Here is a 19,478-nt window from a genome sequence, read left to right as displayed (position 1 = left end):
AGTGGAGTCCACTTTTTAAGTTAATGATCGAAAAATTGATTCTCATAATCAGCACAAAATATACTCTTAATTTATTGTGTTAATTATAAAGGGGGTGTTTGGGAGAGATTTTTCACTCAAAAAAATTGATTTTTTGACCGTTATTTCATTATTTCAGCCTTAATTTTTGACTTTTCCTCTCACAGATGACCCCCACTTTTCTCCTAACAGTCAAAAAATCAATTTTCAAAATTTCTATCAAAGAGGGCCAAAATCTATGCACAAAATACATTTATCTCCTACAGATGCTAAAAGCAAAACAGGAAACAAGTGGAATCTAAATTTTTTTCACGTCTTTTCTGTTCCACTAAATCGGAAGTCGGAGCTAAAAGTTTCTTGCCGATTCTCCTGCTGTCTTTTGCAAACCAGACTAATCGGCCAGCCATTTGGTTTGATCTTGAAGGTTAAGATCCAACAACAAATAAAGGACAGTACTCATTTGAGAAAATGGAATATGTCCACTATGGCGTGTTAATGAGAACATATTCCATTTCATATATATTAAGTAAAGACCCTTCACCTTAACCATTTCTGAGTCCAGTTTTAGGTTCTCTCTTTCTCATGGAAGCGAAACAGGAAAACAGCAACGTAATGAGTTGCACTGACAAAGAGTTGAGCAACGGAACTGAAAATCCGGTCTTGATAGATACAGTAGTTTTAGAAAGTGATATAAGTGAAAGTGGCAGTAATGTCGGAGAAGGTGGTGGCGGCAACTGTGCTTCTTGTTCATCGTGTGCATTTCGGCCACCACCTCCGTTCTTATTGAAGATATACGACATGGTGGAAAATAGCCAAATAAACTCCATTATTTCCTGGAATTCGACTGGAACTAGCTTTATTATATGGAATGCTCATTTGTTTGCTGCTAATATTCTTCCTCAATATTTCCGACACAACAATTTCCAGAGCTTCGTATGCCAACTTAACACATATGTAAGTTTGTATCTTCAGTTTATTCACATTTTTCTAATTGGTTTGCTGGAAACTTCTGTTTTGAATTGAAAGTTGATGGTTGTAAAATTTCTTCGGTGTGAATATTTGAAGGGCTTCAAGAAAATCAATTGGGACCAATGGGAATTCAAGAACGAGCGTTTTCAAAAGGGGAAGATCCATTTGCTGAAATATATAAAGAGAAGAAACCAATATCCTCAAAGCATGAAGAAACCTGTAAGAACAGAACAAAAAGTGGATACATCTTCACTTGATACAGAGAAGGAGCTTCAAATCTTGATGAATGATCAGAATGAACTGAAGGTGGAAATCATGAAGTTAAAGGAACAACAAGACGCCGTAGAGAAAGAAATCGCCTCTATCAAAAACGAAGCACTGAGCAATGCGCTGAAGAATCAGAAAAAGGTATTGTTTATGGTGCAGACATTTCTACCGCAGTTAAGAGAATTGAGCAGCGATGGAGTTGAAAATCCAACCTTATTGATTGAAAAACGAAGTACTGATACTTTGGCCGAGCCAGTGGATGGAAAAGTAACCCCTCTGGCAAGAACATACGGCAAGAATGTCATTGAGGAAACACCAGATACAAAGCGTACTCCGGGGCAGGATTCTGCTGGCATTTTGAAGTTAAATTCTGAGCATTTTGCTCCGCGGGAAAAACTGATAATGGATGATTTGGCAAGTATTCGTGCAGCGGAGGAACAGACGACTGAATTTCAGTCGAACACTCTAATTCCATTGGAGGATTTGATTGGAAGATCATGTGATTGGGTTGAGTATTTGAGAGAGCTAGACGAAAGTAACTCATCCCAAATCTGAAACTGGACTTTGAAACTATCGACATGTTTGGCAAGTTAAATTAGACAGACATCCGTGAAGGAAAATAAGTCCAAATCTTGTTTGTTGCCCGATGCAATTTTGTCTAATGCGTGTCTACTATGTACGGTATAACTGATTAACTTTTATGCAAGCAAGAAAAGAAGACTCAAAGGTCGATGTTTTTACTCATTTCTGTATGGAAATAAACAAATGACTCGTAAACAATATGTTTTTGTTACGTCGTGCTCTTATTTCTTGTGATTGTCATGTCTACCTAGATTAATTGCATTAATGCTATATTTACAATTTAAAGTTAATATAATTATTTTTATCTTGAATAACTTTACAGTAGAATGTATCCCAACACCCTAGATGAATCACGTGCTCATTTATTCAATTTAATGTTTATATTTTAATTAACTCTTATTAAATTATATTATGCACTTTATTCGATTCCGTACTGTCTTTCTTTTGAATTGAACGTAGACATCGAGTTGGAAGATATTCGTTTCTCATTTTTAGTAAATTTGGTGTAATTTAATTTAATAATGAAAAGATAGTTAATAATGGAAATTTATTAAATTAATTGAATTTATTTAAGGACTAAATAAGTTAATAGGCTAATTAGGGGTATTATTACTTAATTAACAGATATCGCACCCCACTGAACATCGTTAGTTTAAAAAATTAATATCCCTCATTTTACTAGACAAGCCATGATAAACTAGACTTCCCAAGTTACATAATTCTTCTTCACACCCCCGAAGTTCGAATCTTACTTCATATGACAAGGTATTAAGGTTATCTTTTAGGATTCTTTTGATTGCAAAGATGGCATTTGGGTGAAAAGAAAAAGAATTCTAGGGAATTGAATTACTTGGAAATTGTTTTCCTGAGAATTGTCAATTTATTGTGTTTAATTGGTATAATTTTCACGTGAAAAATGTTGAAATAAAAGTGTTTTTTGTTGTTCGTTTGACTTTGTTTTATATAAAAATTATCAATTAAAGGAATAAAATTTACTGGTATTGAGGATAGAATTTGTTTCCATTGCAAAAAAAAAAAGGCTAAGAAAACCAAAATTCATCTATCTTTTCGTATTCGTTTAACTTTGTTTTATACAATAATTGTCACTTAAGGGGATATAATTTATTACAATAATTCTTAAAATTTGTTTAAATTGCAAATTAAAAAAAATGACGTGAAAATGTGGAATTGAAATTCCCACCATTGGTGGAATTGGGTGATGTGGCCATAAAAGATGGAAAATCAATTTCATTCCAAATTTTGCCAATCAAACACCACAAAATTGGAAAGATGGAATTTAAATTCCATTTTTCTTGGAATTCAAAGGCTATCAAACGGGGCCTTATTTTATTATTTCTATGTTGGTTTAATTGAGTTCTGGAAATCATGCAGCTTTATTAGATCATTATGGAATTTAGGCCCTGTTTGAGTCGCATTATTTGAAAAAGATATAATCTTAAACAGTGATTTGACATCATTTCAATCACACATTTTTCATTAGAATAATATTACACGCAAATCCAAAACTTTTCCTTATTTTTTAACCACACATTCTTCATCAATCTACTATTTCAAAATACATTCTTAAAAAATAACGTGACTCAAACACACTTAATTTATTGTTCTTGTACACGTATATATGTGACATGTTTTCTCCACATCATCCCCTTTCTTTGTTGTTCTTGTGCCAATTATTAATAATTAATTATTGTTTCATTCTCTGATTTCTACTATTTGACTGATGTGGTCATCTATTTGTTGATATAGGTAAAGATTGTGTAATAATTTACAATATAGATAGAGATTAATAAATTTTGTGTTCTTAACATTGAGAATAGCTATCTTTTAATTAGGTTATATAAACTATTATTTTAAAATTATGCCCAGATAGCATATTTGAATATTTATATCTCCTCAATCAAGGTTTTAAACAAGATATTAACCTATGTTAAATACTAATTATGAGATTTACTCGGACTTTAATATGACTTTTCTATTCATTCTTTTCGTCGTTGCATTAGTCTTTCTTTAGTGACTTTTATTTTTTAGAAATAGTTTGTAAGCATTTTGGTGTAAATTCATTATCGTAAGGTGGTGGGTTTAAAAGAATACACACTAATTCCTGGAGCCTTTGAAATTTAACTCTGCCTTCACTAGTGTTTGATTGTTGTTGTATAGTAGTCGCTGAATTCTCTCAAGGTACTTAATATTGGATTATATATTTAATCTAATATTATAATAATAAATAAAGAAGGAGTCTATTTTTTTTTTTTTTTTTTTTCAAATCAATGGTAATGAAATAGGATTTTTGGGCATGTTGACCCGGTGAGGTGTTAGGGACATCTTCACTTGTCATTTTAAAAGTAATTGCCAAGGATTTGAAGTAATTAACCCCCCCGCCCTCCCCGCCTGGGTCTTAATGGCACGTGATATTATTAAATGTATGGTTCAACGAATAAAATGTTTTCCAAATGTTATGACTCAATGAATTTCTAAAGATATGTATCCCGAATGTTTTTGCTACGAGATGTATGTTTATGCCATGAAGATGTGAGTGGTAAATGGGGAGTGGGGGACTGTTGCACCTGACCAATGTTCAATGATAAATGATGAATGTTCATTATTAATGTTAATGTTAACCATTTTACGGTATTATTGGTAGAATTCGATTATGTTCCAAATAACAAGTCCCACTGCATTCTGATTGGCTATAGGCGATACATCAAGTGAGCTCACGACGTTAATGTTTTTAAAGAAGAGGGATACATATTTAGAAATGCCTTTCATTTTAAAATAATGCATATGCATATCAGCAGCATGTGATAAGTGTGTTTTTTCACATTTATTTAGGTCACAACATGACTTAATAACGAACAAATTGATTGAATTATGACTTAATCTCGTTACATTTGTGAATTGTAGGGAACGATGAACACGGTGAAATTCAGGAGAAAGACGCGAAAAAAAACTAAAATGACGTAAAGTGAAAGTTCAGGGACCAAGGTGCAATTATCTAAAAGTTGACCCGATGAACAAATCGAGAAATTGATTAGGTCAATTGCCAATTGATGATATCTTGGGATGATGGAATGAAAAGAATGAAGAAAAGATGCCAAGAAGTGAAGGATTCAACTAGGAGGACCAAAATGAACATTTTTCATAGTTGGACCGCATAGTGCTACCCTCTATGCGGTCGCATAGAGGCAAACCGAAGATAAAGTGCCACAAAAACTTTACTCTATGTGACCTCATAGAGATGCTCAATGCGGTCACATAGAGCAATATTAGGGAAAAATCGCAGTTTCTTTTTTTCGTCGAAACTCTTATGGAAACAATATTTTTAGGGTCCTATATAAATAAAAATTCGACCAGAATGAAGGGGACGCCATTTTTACAAGTTTTTGAGAGATCTTGAAGGAGAAACGAGGAGAGAACAAGAAGATAACATCGCGCCAAGTGAAGATTCGATTGAAGAGGTGATGACTTTTCTCCAACTATTTTTACGTTTTCTTCTTTTTAGCATATTAGGCTAGATTTATCATTGCTAGGAGATCGATGTACCATGTAATTTGATCTTTAATTTTCTAGTTTTGCAATTTGACATTAAGACATATTTCTATTGTTTTGAATGATTTATATGCAATTATTGTTTCCGCATTAAGGGCCCGTAATTGTGTGAGTTTGGGTTATTTATTCTTGCATTCGAGAGAATTGGAATAAGTTCGACTTAATATAATTCATCGTAGGGTCCGATAGGGGATAGAAATATACCGCTATGCCATACGTGAATCTTTAAGTGTTCATAAAACTGCATGCCTTTTTACATATGCACTTGTCATAGAAATATAGGTCGGTGGTATGTAGAAATATGTTTGATACATCTCGAGAGAGAGAGAGAGAGAGTATTGGATAGACTTTGGAACATTGATTCGTCACAATTGAAGTGTGTTGTCACATTGTGAAACTAGAGTTTTAAAGTGATTATTGCATGTGAAATCGTGATCCTAGTGTGTTTAATTTCTATTGATTACAACAAACGTGCGTTCTCAACATTTGATTTCATTCTAGAGTGTTAAATTTTTTTTTTGTATATTTAATTTAATTCAATCATAAAAATTGCATAATTACGTTCACATCCACTTTAGTAATTTAGTTTCGGTTAAGGCGACGATAGGTAAAATTGAACTAATCAATCTCTGTGGGACGATCTTCGAACTCATTTAATCCACTTTATTACTTGTTAACGAACCGTACACTTGCATTAGTTTTAAATCGAAAGAAATAATTTCGTGAACAATTTTTTGGCGCCGTTGTCGGGGATTGAAATTTAGTTTTAATTTTATCTTTTGTGACACTAATTCAAACTTATCTAGATTAGTAGTAGTTAGCCTACTAGGCTTAGTTATTATCTACTTTAATTTAATTTTTTGTTAATTTTGCTATCTCAGGGTTTGTATGCAAGGAGCACCTGATCGAGACTTGGTTCCCGTAGATCCAGAGATCGAACGCACATTTCGTCTCAGGCAAAGAGAAGCAACAGCGGCACAACAAATGGCTAACGAGCAAAATCGATCGATAATTCCACTCAACGAAGGCATAGCAGTTGAAGATGATGGGAATACAATACTTGGGGACTTCATGGCACCGTTGGTGGTCCAAAGTCAATCTAGCATTGTGTATCCTCCATTTGGGCAACCGAACTTCTAGCTGAAAACAAATATGATTCAACTATTTTAGAATGGGCATCAATACCACGGGATGGCTAGTGAGAACCCACATACACACATATCCCGATTTCTGGACATGTGCCAACACTTCAGGTACTAGGGTATCTCAGACGATACTATAAGACTACATTTGTTTCCACACACTTTGCGCGATAAAGCACTTGAATGGCTGGATTCACTTCCCGTCGCAAGCATCACTACTTGAAACGAGTTAGCCTATAAATTCTAAACCAAGTTTTTCTCGCCAGCTAAGGTAGGCAAAATGCGGCATAACATCTCTATATTCAACCAATGTGAGTCCGAATCATTTGAAGATGCATGAAATCGTTTCAAAAATGTGTTAAGGAAGTGTCCTCAACATGGCTTTGACAAGAAGACACAGATTTGATTTTTTTACACTGGACTACTTCCATCCTTCAAGAGCATGGTGGATTCATCATCTGATGGGTCTATCTCCACAAGAACAATTAACAGAGCATGGGAGCTATTTGAGAGAATGGCTACAACTTCAGCCATGTGGTCTACAAATCGAGTGGTTCAGAAAAGAACGCCGGGGGTTTATGAAGTTGATACTTACTCAGCATTGTTCGCAACAATAGACAGCTTGTTCCATAAGGTCGAAAGCATTTCACAGACTACCACTGCAAAACAAGTAAAGAAGCTAAGCTGTGAAGAATGTGGAGTAGACCACAATACTGTCAATTATCCAATTCTCACACAGGGGGTCGAACATGCAGATTTTGTGCAATGGGGTCAATGCCAACAGAACAACCCACATTCGGAAACCTTCAATCAGGGTTGGAGAAAACACCTAAATTTCTCGTGGAGTACTAAGAATCAAAATAGACCACAATCAAAATAGACCACAAGGTCAAAATCAGCAGCAGGATAAAAAGCCACCATTGGAAGAGATGTTCGAGAAGTTCATGGCAACAACTAATCAGTATATGGAAGCCAACAACCAGTTTATGCGAAAGACAGATGCAACTCTTGAAGACCAAAGTACAGCAATCAAAAATTTGGAGACACAAATGGGACAGATGACAATCTCCATGACGGGTAGAGCACCAGGAAATTCACCCAGCAACACTGAAATCAACCCTAAGGAGCACGCAAAGGCTATAACAACCAGAAGTGGAGTATAACTACCGGAGATACATGTAAAAAGATCGATAGCTAGCAAAGAATCAGCACCAATCTCAGATGACGAGATTGTGGAATAGACTGAACAAACAACAGGGGATGTGGTCAAGAAGAATTCCAATACATCACAGGGTACAGCTATCAATCGTATCAACCCTCATGAGCCTTCTATTCCATTCCCACAGAGGTTGAAAAAGTATAAATTTGATCAGCAATATAATAAATTTCTTGAAGTCTTTAAGAAACTACACATCAACATCCCATTTGTTGAAGCACTCGTTCAGATGCCGAGCTATGCAAATTTTCTAAAGCATATCCTCTCTAACAAGTGAAAGATAGAAGAAAAAGAAACAATGATGCTAACTGAGGAATGCTATGCCAGAATCCAGAAAAAGTTGCCTCCAAAACTAAAGGATCCAGGGAGTTTTACTGTACTTTACATAATTGGAAATTGTCATTTTGATAAAGCGTTGTGTGATTTAGGTGCAAGTATTAATTTAATGCCTCTTTCTATTTTCAGGAAACTCGGCTTGGGAGAAGCTAAAGCCACAATAGTCACATTACAGCTAGCAGATCGCTCCCTTCCACATCTAAGATGGATCATTGAAGACGTGTTCGTAAAAGTGGAAAAGTTCATATTTTCAGCCGATTTTCTCATTTTAGACATGGAGGAAGATAAGGATGTTCCACTCATATTGGGACGACCTTTCTTAGCTACTGGAAGAGTGATTGTCGATGTTCAGAAAGGGCAGCTTATATTGAGGCTTGGCGAAGAGCAAATCTCTTTCAATATGTTCAAGGCAATGAAATTCCCTACTGAATTGGACAGCTGTTTCCAGATCGATGTAATTGACAGAATAATTCAAGATACATTTCGGCTACATCATCCTTCATACGAGGCATGCATTACACATCCTCAATCCACTCACACTGACCCAAGTGAGATTGAAACATTGCACGGTTTTTGGAAACTAATCCACCATACATGAGTAAGCGTCACTTTGAAGAACTGGGAATTAGGACCACAAAGTCAGTGCCATCTATTCAGCAACCTCCCAAGTTGGAACTCAAACAATTGCCACCACACCTTTGATATGCCTATCTGGGAGAATCTTCTACACTCACGGTTATTATTTCAAATACTGTCAGTAAAGTGGAGGAAGAAAAACTATTTCGAGTGCTAAGGGAGAATAAAATAGCCATTGGATGGTCAATTGCAGATATCAAGGGGATTGGCCCGTCGCTATGCATGCACAAAATATTCATGGAGGAAAAATTCAAGCCAAGCATTGATGGTTAGCGGAGATTGAATCCACACATGAGGAAGTGGTTAGGGCTGAGGTATTGAAGTTGCTTGATGCAGACATCATCTACCTAATATCAGATAGTACATGGATCAGTGCAGTACAGGTTGTTCCCAAGAAAGGGGGTATCATAGTGGTAGAAAACGAGAAAAATGAGTTGATTCCCACAAGAACAGTGACTGGATGGAGAGTTTGCATCGATTACCACAAACTAAACCCTACTACTCGAAAGGATCACTTTTCACTACCGTTCATTGATCAGATGTTGGAGAGACTAGCAGGACACTCGCATTACTGTTCTCTGGATGGGTACTCTGAATATTATCAAATTCTAGTAGCACCTGACGATCAGGAGAAGACAACTTTCACTTGCCCCTACGGTACCTTTGCATACCGTAGGATGCCATTTGGTTTATGCAACGCTCCTGTCAGTTTTCAGCGCTGCATGATGGCTATCTTCTCAGATATGATTGAGAAATTCATCGAGGTATTCATGGATGACTTCTTAGTGTTTGGGTCTTTGTTTGATGAGTGTTTCGAGCATTTGAGTCTTGTACTACAGCGGTGTACAGAGACTAACTTGGTATTGAATTGGAAGAAATGTCACTTTATGGTACAGAAATGCATCGTGCTAGGACACATAATCTCAGCAAAGGGTATTGAAGTGGACAGAGCAAAGATTCAGGTGATCGAGAAATTACCACCACCTACATTAGTGAAAGGTGTTCGTAGTTTCCTCGGGCATGCCGGGTTCTACAGAAGGTTCATCAAGGATTTCTCAAAGATTACTAAACCACTATGCTATTTGTTGATGAAGGAATCCACATTTGAGTTCACAGATGAATGTTTGCTGGCTTTTAACACCCTGAAAGAGAAGTTGATTTCAGCACTCGTGATCATCACACCGGATTGGAACTTGCCATTTGAATTAATGTGTGACGCCAGTGATTTTGTTGTTGGAGCCGTATTGGGACAACGAAAAAATAAGATATTTCATGTGATTTACTATACAAGTAAGACCTTGCTTAACTAAATTATGCCACTACAGAAAAAGAGCTCCTTGCCGTAGTCTACGCCTTTGATAAATTTTGATCATACCTTGTGGGGTCAAAGGTCATCGTTTACATAGATCACGCTGCTATCAAGTACTTAATGGAAAAGAAGGATGCAAAGCCACGTCTCATTCCCTGGATATTGTTGCTTCAAGAATTTGACTTGGAAATCAGGGTTAAGAAGGGCAGTGAAAACGTGGTGCCAGACCATTTGTCTCGACTCGAGGCCACAGAACAGACAGAGACAGTGGAAATCAACGAAGTCTTCCCAGATGAACAGATTTTTGGTGTGGGGAAAGCACCCTGGTATGCGAACATAGTTAACTACTTAGCCAGGTCTATCATGCCGCCAGATTACTCAAGTCACCAGAAGAAGAAATTTTTCGTTGAATTGAAATATTATTTTTGGGAGGATCCCATTCTATACAGGCGGGGGGCTGATCAAATTGTTTGTCGCTGTGTACCTGAGGAAGAAGTGACTTTGATATTAGAACATTATCATTCATCTACATATGCAGGGCATTTTGGTGCTTCAATAATAGCGGCGAAAATCCTTTAGTCAGGTTTTTACTGGCCTACTCTGTTTAAGGATGCTTTTGAATTCGTGAAAAGGTGTGACCAAGTCAACGCACCGATAATATATCCAGGAAAAATGAAATGCCTTTGAATAGTATCCTGGAGGTGGAACTATTTGGCGTCTGGGGGATCGACTTCATGGGGCCATTCTCCCTATCCTTCTCTAGTCAGTATATATTAGTGGTTGTGGATTACATATCGAAGTGGGTTGAGGCCGTTGCATTGCCTACCAACGATGGGAAGGTAGTGATTGAGTTTCTAAAGAAACATATTTTTACCCGCTTTGGCACACCGAGGGCTATAATCAGTGACAGGAGCAAACATTTCTACAATCGCCAGTTTGAACAATTGTTGACTAAATATGACATTAAACATCATGTAGCCACTGCATATCATCCCCAAATCAGCGGACAGGTCAAAGTGTCCAATAGGCAATTGAAGCGAATACTCGAAGTCACAGTAAGCTCGTCACGAAAAGATTGGTCTAAGAAACTGGACGACGCCTTGTGGGCCTATAGGACTGCATTCAAGACCCCTATAGGAATGTCACCATATCGACTAGTTTTTGGGAAAGCATGCCAGTTACCTCTTGAGATAGAACATCATGCTTACTGGGCAATGAAGAAATTGAATTTGGACTTGAAGGCTGTAGGTGAAAAATGTCTACTACAATTTAACGAGTTGGATGAGCTCAGAATGGAAGCCTAAGAGAATTCAAGACTCTACAAAGAACGCACCAAGAAATGTCATGATATGCACATTCAGAGGCGTGAATTTACGGTGGGGGCAAAAAATGCTACCCTACAACTCTAGGCTTAAGCTGTTTCCAGGAAAGCTGCGATCGAGATGGTCTGGCCCATATACTATTACACAGGTGTTTCCATATGGGGCAGTCGAGATCACTCACGACAGCAAGGGGACATTCAAGGTCAATGGACAGCGTTTGAAGCACTATTAGGGCGGCGATTTTTCAAAGGAAAAGTCTACCGTTCATCTTAGACCACTAGAATGATGCAATAGGGTAAAGTCGAGCTATCGACTATAACCTAGCATTGGGTGGGAGGCAACCCACTGTATCCTTCTATTTAGTTTACTTTTCACATTATTTTTAGAATTATTTAATTTTCGTATTTGCATTTTTCTAAGTAATTGTTCATACATGCATGTTAATAGGATCAAATTATCATCCCCATAATTTCCTAGGCATTACACACATGGTCGGTGAGTTTGAAATGATTTCGGGTGTTTGGGAGTATGGTTCACGCCTTTCTAGATAAAAGAAGTAAAAAAAAAATTTACGAGAGAAATACCTTTTTGCATCTTAGTTTGTTTTTTTTTAAAAAAAAAATTTGGTCTATGCGATCGCATAGATATAATGTCTATGCGACTGTATAGACGCCATCCGAAGACAAAATTGGGGGCACTTTTAAAACTATGCGACCACATAGTTTAGTACTATACGGCCGCATAGTACAACCTAGGTCATGGTTTAAAACCATGACCGAGACACCCCTCCTCATTTCTCCCTATTCACTTAGCTATCGCACAACCACCTTCACACACGCCTGTCACGCACATTACATGGTAATTCCTCCTCCCATTGGCCTGCTATATCATTACTCCACACTTCCATTGAGATTTTAAGGTAATTTCTCATTCCTTCCTCTCTATGACTTTCTTTAAATTTGTTTCGTGAAGAACCAAGCATATTTTGAGCTTGTTTGTGGAGATTGGGCAATAAATAGTCGATGGTTTTGTATATTTTGTACTTGGATTGTGTTGTGGATAGGTGGGACGTTATCAAATTGGTATTTTGTAGGGTTATAAAGCATGCATGCTACATGTTTGATGAATTGCCTACGTGAAATTTGTAGTACATTTTGTGCGATTCCGCATTAGACAATTTGAATATATGCATTCTCATATACGTGGTGATCAAATGCCATAGAAATTGAGCTCGAAACACTCACTTACCAACCACGCACATTTAGGCACACGTGTTAGGCTCACGTCACTTCACCGCACCCACTTCGTCCCCTGCGTTAAGTACCCATACGACGCCTAGTGCGCATGAAATTTGAATATTTGTCACTCCACACTACGTACTTTCATATGCTCAGAGGTTGCTCGGGAAAAATTTAAGGTTTCTCGATGATGTCCAGGGGGGAAGCACACACTTAATCACGAGTCACTTGACACATTAGGGTTGTTTTGAGCTCCATTTGTGTGTATATTGTTACTTTGCCTTCCTTTTACGTTCTTGAACATGTTATCTTGAAGTTTGCATCTGCCACATTCATAAACACATGTAACGCATCACATGCATTTTGCAATACGTTGGCACATGGCTAGATCACGGCATGTCACGGCACCCTACGTCCTCTACTTTACACCATTATTTGACATACCAAACGAAGTCCATTTGCTTTGAAATTGGAATAGATTGTAGATATCATTGAATACTTCTATATGCCCGAAGATTGCCTAGGAAAGTTTCGATATTTTTCGATGATGTCCGGGGCCAAACATGCGCACTCGATCATGGGTCCAATTTTTCAACTGTGCTTGTTTCAGCCTACTTTTCCAGTTTTTCATCTTGGCACACTATTTACAGTACCTTGACTGTCATGTTTTGATGAGTGCACACCAAGAAGTTCCATATGCATGCTGAAGCAAGTTTGAGGGATTTGTAAAATACATGTCTTGCACATCTCATTCCCCCTCTCGTTTTTCAAAATGATGTTTAATGAATGCTATTCATATACCTTTGCAGGATGCCTCCAAAACGTACATCAAAAGGAAAGGAGAAGGTTGGTTCCACATTTGGCACAACCCGAACTAGGGAACTTGAAGGGGGTGTCCGGTGTTTTCTATCTTCAGACCAATCAGCTCGCTATGCCAATGTTGTCCATGAATGGGCACTCATCCCCGAGAGACCAGTTAAGTTGGATGATCTCCCAGGTTTTGAATTGGTTTATTTAATTCAAAACTGTGGTTGGGAGAAAGTGATTGAAAGACCACACCCCGTCTATGAAAATTTGGTGCGGGAATTCTATGCCAACTTCAATGCTGAAATAGACACACCTGGATCCGATCATCTGTATCAAACATGGGTTCGGGGCAAATGGATCATGTTTTCACCTGAAGTAATTCATGACTACTATCAGCTCACCTGAACTAATGTAGTCCCAATCCCGCATGATTTCAACTGGGTTGAGGTTGCAGAAGTGTTATTGGGACGTGAAAATGCTTGGCCTCTCCCTACTGCTAATTGGTATCAGATTGACCTCATTCCTTCTATAGCCATCCTATGATTTTTCATCTGCCACAACATCGTGCCCATCTCCCATAGGACGACATTCACAAATCAGAAGGCGGGGTTCATCTATCACTTAGTTCGGGGCAACAAGATTGACTTGGTCACTTACATTTACAATCAGATACACATTATAGGCGCATGGGGTGACAGACACACCTCACTGATTTTTCAAAGCTTGATAAGTGGGATTTGTAGAGCTGCTGGCATACAAGTTCAGTCTGGGGAGGCATCGGAGAAACCAAGTCCATTTATTAAGCGCCTCACACTCGAGGCCCAGGACCGGGCCAGAATTAAACATCAACAGAAGTTGAAAAATGAGCGCTGACGACAGTAACATGCTGAAGAAGGGCAAGCAGCTGAGGACTTTGAAATGCTACAAGCTCCGCCGCCACCGGCTGACATGGACACCCAGTTATTGAGGCAGATGTTTGCCACTATGATTGGACACAGCCGAGACATACAGCAGCTTCAACACTCCTTTGGGGCACTGAGTACCACCATCCAGTAGGTTCAGACGGATATGGCATCCGCATGAAACTTCGCTTCCACTGCCAGCAGTGAATCCCTCGCGGCACGCTGACAGATGAGTACTTTTGACGGACGATTGGGCATGTACGTTGGGAGGATGGATGGTATACAGTGGCGGGTAAACGAGACTTGGGACCGTCTAGGGAGCTTGGAGACTAGGGTTCAGGCCATGCAGGTGGAGCAGACCCAGCAGTCTGCCATGTTGAGAGAGGTCTTATCCCGCCTTCTTCCCTCTTCTGGAGATGATGATGCCGGACCCAACTTTCCATCGCAACCACCATTTTGATCAGGGGAGTACTGTTTTCCCCATTTTGATTTTTCTTCTTCATTTTGTTCTTAAAATTATGTCTTTAAGCTTTTGTTAATCTTACATTGAGGACAATGTATTAACTAAGTTTGGAGAGGGTGACATAATTTTAAATCTCTATCTGTGTTCATCATTATCTGTTTTCCACTATTTTTTATTACTGCATAATGTATGCATGATGAGTGCTATAAAAATAAATTTGCATTTTATTCAGTTGTTTTAAATTCTCTTCAAGCAGGCTTATGTGGGTTGATAACCTTATTAGCTATAATGATATTATTGGACTAGTTTAAGCTGCAAAAACTTTGGATCTGGTGTTAATTAGACTAATTGGTACTTGTTGATACAACACTTGACATTATCTATGCACGCTATTCATGCTTGACATATTAGGAGAATGACCAGATTTTGAGCATAAAGTAGGAAAAGAAGGATAATCCTCTATTGAATTAACTCATAAATTACCTTAAGACAGTTTGGTGATAGTTGAGCTATTATAGGAAAGCATTGAGATGAGTGGGGGCTCCGTGCATGAACTTTATTGTGTGGATTGCCTAGACCAGTGGGATGAAGAGTAAGTGAAAATCTTAAATTAGGGGTTGGTTTTGGAAACTAGATGTCTAGAAAAATAACGAAGGGCACAAAATTAATATGTGAGAATAAAACACTTCTTTTCATGCCTTTATTACTCGAGCAAGTAAGCCTGTAAGGATATTTTAAAAATCTGGTGCTCTAAAGCCAACTGGCTTGGGAGTCATCGGCCCAAAACTCGATACATGGGTTATATAGAAAGCAAGAGGGAAAGAAGTTAATAAAAAAGTCATCTGATCGAGCCTTTATAACTCGAGTGAATAAGCCTTTAAGGGTTTAAAACCCGGTGCCCTAAAGCCAATTGGTTAGGGAATCACCGGCCTAAAACTCGTTATATGAGTTATATAGAAAGCAAATGAGAAGATGACAATCAATCAGAAATTAAAGAAAGGTAAGAAAACATAAGAGAGACAATAACATGATGAAAAGCCCTTAGACATTTGGTTGAAGAGACTATACCTCTGAGGCGAGGCAAGTAACCTAGTTTAATCTTGAGTGTTGAAGTAATCAAACTTAGGAGAGCCTTCACTTTTTGAAATGTAAACTAGTGATAGTAAGACTAAATCCAAACTATGAGAGGGTGATGACTACAGCTATGTAAACTCTTAATTTTAAGACACAACCCCGGGATAATTGAGTGAAAAAAATAAGTTTGGGGGGGTTGTGTATCTCTCGAGCGAGTAAGGATATATTTGACCACTTGGGGTCGGGACTCAAATTCATCATGAACCTGATATGTTGACATGAATTCACACACACACGTCAATTTGCATTTAACAGGTAAAGGTTGATGTCATGTTTGCACAGATAAATCTTCAAAAAGTTAAAATACTTAGTCCAATCCTGAGCCACAACAAGGTATTAAGCCATGCTTGTTCAGAATTATGTCACTATCTTGTTTGATGATAAACAATAGTTTAAGTTTGGGGGTTTGATAAGTGTGTTTTTGCACACTTATTTAGGTCACAAACATGACTTAATAACGAGCAAAATGATTGAATTATAAATTAATCTCGTTACATTTGTGAATTGTAGGGAACAACGATGAACATGGTGAAATTCAGGAAAAAGACGCGAAAAAGGACTAAAATGATGCAAAGTGAAAGTTCATGGACCAAGGTGCAATTATCTAAAAGTTGACCCGATGAACAAATCAAGAAATTGATTAAACCAATTGCCAATTGACGATATCTTGGGATGATGGAATGGAAAGAATGAAGAAAAGATGTCAAGAAGTGAATGATTCAAGTAGGATGATCAAAATGAACATTTTTCATAGTTGGACCGCATAGTGCTACCCTCTATGCGGTCGCATAGAGGCAAACCGAAGATAAAGTACCACAAAAACTTTACTCTATGCGACCGCATAGAGCAATATTAGGAAAAAATTGCAGTTTCCTTTTTCCGTCGAAACTCTTATGGAAACAATATTTTTAGGGCCCTATATAAACAAAAATTTGACCAGAATGAAGGGGATGCCGTTTTTACAAGTTTTTGAGAGATTTTGAAGGAGAAACGAGGAGAGAACAAGAAGATAACATCGCGCCAAGTGAAGATTCGTTTGAAAATTGATTCGGGTGATGACGTTTCTTCAACTATTTTTACGTTTTCTTCTTTTTAGCACGTTAGGGCTAGATTTATCATTGTTAGGAGATCGATGTACCATGTAATTTGATCTTTAATTTTCTAGTTTTTCAATTTGACATTAAAACATATTCTATTGTTTTGAATGATTTATATGCAATTATTGTTTCCGCAATTAAGGGCCCGTAATTGTGTGAGTTTGGGTGATTTATTCTTGCATTCGAGAGAATTGGAATAAGTTTGACTTAATATAATTCATCGTAGGGTCTGATAGGGGATAGAAATATACTGCTATATCTTACGTGAATCTTTAAGTGTTCATAAAACTGTATGCCTTTTTACATATGCACTTGTCATAGAAATATAGGCCGGTGGTATGTAAAAATAGGTTTGATACATCTCGAGAGAGAGTATTGGATAGATTTAGGAACATTGATTTATCACAATTGAAGTGTGTTGTCACATTGTGAAATTAGGGTTTTAAAGTGATAATTGCATGAAAAATCGTGATCCTAGTGTGTTTAATTTCTATTGATTACAACAAACGTGCGTTTTCAACATTTGATTTCAATCTAGAGTGTTAAAAAGTATTTTTTTGCATATTTAATTTAATTCAATCATAAAAATTGCATAATTAGGGTTTTAATTAGGTTCACATCCACTTTAGTAATTTAGTTTTGGTTAAGGCAACGATAGGTAAAATTGAACTAATCAATCTCTGTAGGACGATATTCGGACTCATTTAATCCACTTTATTACTTGTTAACGAACCGTACACTTGCAGTAGTTTTAAATCGAAAGAAATAATTTCGTGAACAGCATGCATCATGTGCATGGGGTTTGTTTACTGCGTGTTAGCTCATCCCATGTGATTTCTCCCCATTTTCAGATGATGAAGGTAGGATGATTCGAAACGGCTCGTGGTGTCACGAACTCAGTACTAATATAATTTAAATTTTTATTTCATTTTGAAATAAAAGATAAGTGTTAATTGTCATATATTTTATTAAGAACAAATTTTTTTATCAAGTATATATTATTTTTAGTAATAAAGTCATTGATGGTTATTATGTTGAAGAAAAATTTAATCGCTTCCGCATATATGATTTTAAGAGAAATGTTAAATGATAATATCATCAAAATTCGGTATTTAGATTTGGTGGTGTTACAGTTTAATTGCATTCGGTTGTCTGAATTTGTTATTAGTTGAATTGTTCGCCTCTTTACTGAGAGTAAGGCCGCTAGTGTCTTTAGCTGTCACTTGTTTGATAAGGCGGGATGTACACGATTAATAGTATCAAATTAAACTTTTTTTTTCTTTTTCTGTATGCTTTCTTATTGAAGTTTGCATTTTTGATGGAAACATGATTTACATACTCAGGGGCGGACCCAGACGGTTCGAACTATGGGGTCAATTTTTTTTCCCCAAACAACGTATCATGAACAAAAAGGAAAAATTGGTTGTTTGCTGTTCATGTTTGATATTTGCACTTCGGGAAGAAATCGATGGATTATATGGTATATCTATGGACTAAATAATGGACATGGACCATGTGATATGGATATAAATTTAGGATTGAGGAAATTACAAAAATCCAAGCATTTAAAAATCTCAATGCAAAAGTCAAGTAAGATGGTTTTTTATGCAGATTTCAGGTTTTAATTTAACTATAATATTGATACAAAATATTTCATCCTAATTCAACCCTAAAATTCTGAAAATCTTTTCACACTGCCGCCCTCTCCACTCCTCACTCTCTCTTGTTAACCCCCAGCGAAGATCGTCCAAGGTGTCGCCGCCCATTGCCTAAGACCACCGCCTACTATCAGAGAGAACCTTTCCTGTCGTCTTACAACGGTGCTTCTACCGCTGCAAAGCACTGCCGCTTCGAAGCTGTTTCCCATCGCCCCTGCAGCGCGAGGCGATATGTTCTATGCAAGCGTGAACTGAAACTTGGTGCGCTGCTGCGAATCACCGTTTCACTTCCCTCTTTTCCAATCTACTGTTTTCTCTCTCGTACCCTCCTTTTGCAGTGGTAATGTGATTTTTGTGGTGTAGTATTGTTGGTATGTTGAAGGGGAACAGGTTGCGTTGTTGGTGGCCGGCTTGGCTTGGTCCGGTGGCTGTGGGTAGGTTTTCATGTGGTGGTGGTGTTGGCGGTGGTTGTGATGGTGTTGTGGCTATGACCAAGTATTGTGGTGGAACGGGATCGGGATGGGATGGGGTGTGGTGTTGCGGTGGTTTAGTGCAAGAGGCGATTGGGTGGTGGCTGGGTGTTAATCCGTGACCAACTATTTCGCTGATTTGTGATCGAAAATTAGGTATATGTCACAAAAAATTTGCTGGTGGTGACGAGATAGTGGTTGGCAGTTGTGTGATGGTGTGGTGTGCTGCAGTCGGTCATTGTATTTTGGTGGTCGTTTTGGTTGTTATTGGCGGTGGTCGTTGTGGTGTTGTGGCGAGGGCGGGGTGTAATAGTGATTGTGACGAATTGTTTTGGTTGCTATGTG

At 37.7% G+C, this 19,478-nt stretch overlaps 1 protein-coding gene across 1 annotated transcript; it reads left to right on the top strand.

Moving 5' to 3' along the window:
• Positions 1-210: 210 nt before the first annotated feature.
• Positions 211-2,015, top strand: LOC111370618 (heat shock factor protein HSF30-like). The gene is made up of 2 exons (XM_022992420.1): positions 211-972; positions 1,084-2,015. The coding sequence occupies exons 1-2, from the start codon at positions 601-603 to the stop codon at positions 1,807-1,809; spliced, it is 1,098 nt and encodes a 365-aa protein (XP_022848188.1). The 5' UTR covers positions 211-600; the 3' UTR covers positions 1,810-2,015.
• The last annotated feature ends 17,463 nt before the right edge of the window (positions 2,016-19,478 follow it).

This window comes from Olea europaea, chromosome 21 (assembly GCF_002742605.1).
Source record: "Olea europaea var. sylvestris chromosome 21, O_europaea_v1, whole genome shotgun sequence".
NCBI classification, from domain to species: domain Eukaryota; kingdom Viridiplantae; phylum Streptophyta; class Magnoliopsida; order Lamiales; family Oleaceae; genus Olea; species Olea europaea.
Note: the sequence above shows the minus strand (reverse complement) of the source record. Positions and strands in the feature narration are given on the sequence as shown.

Coding starts and splice junctions, on each gene's coding strand:
- LOC111370618 (XM_022992420.1), top strand. CDS start 601: ATGGAAGCGAAACAGGAAAACAGCAACGTAATGAGTTGCACTGACAAA. Junction 973..1,083: donor TATGCCAACTTAACACATAT/GTAAGTTTGTAT, acceptor GAATATTTGAAG/GGCTTCAAGAAAATCAATTG.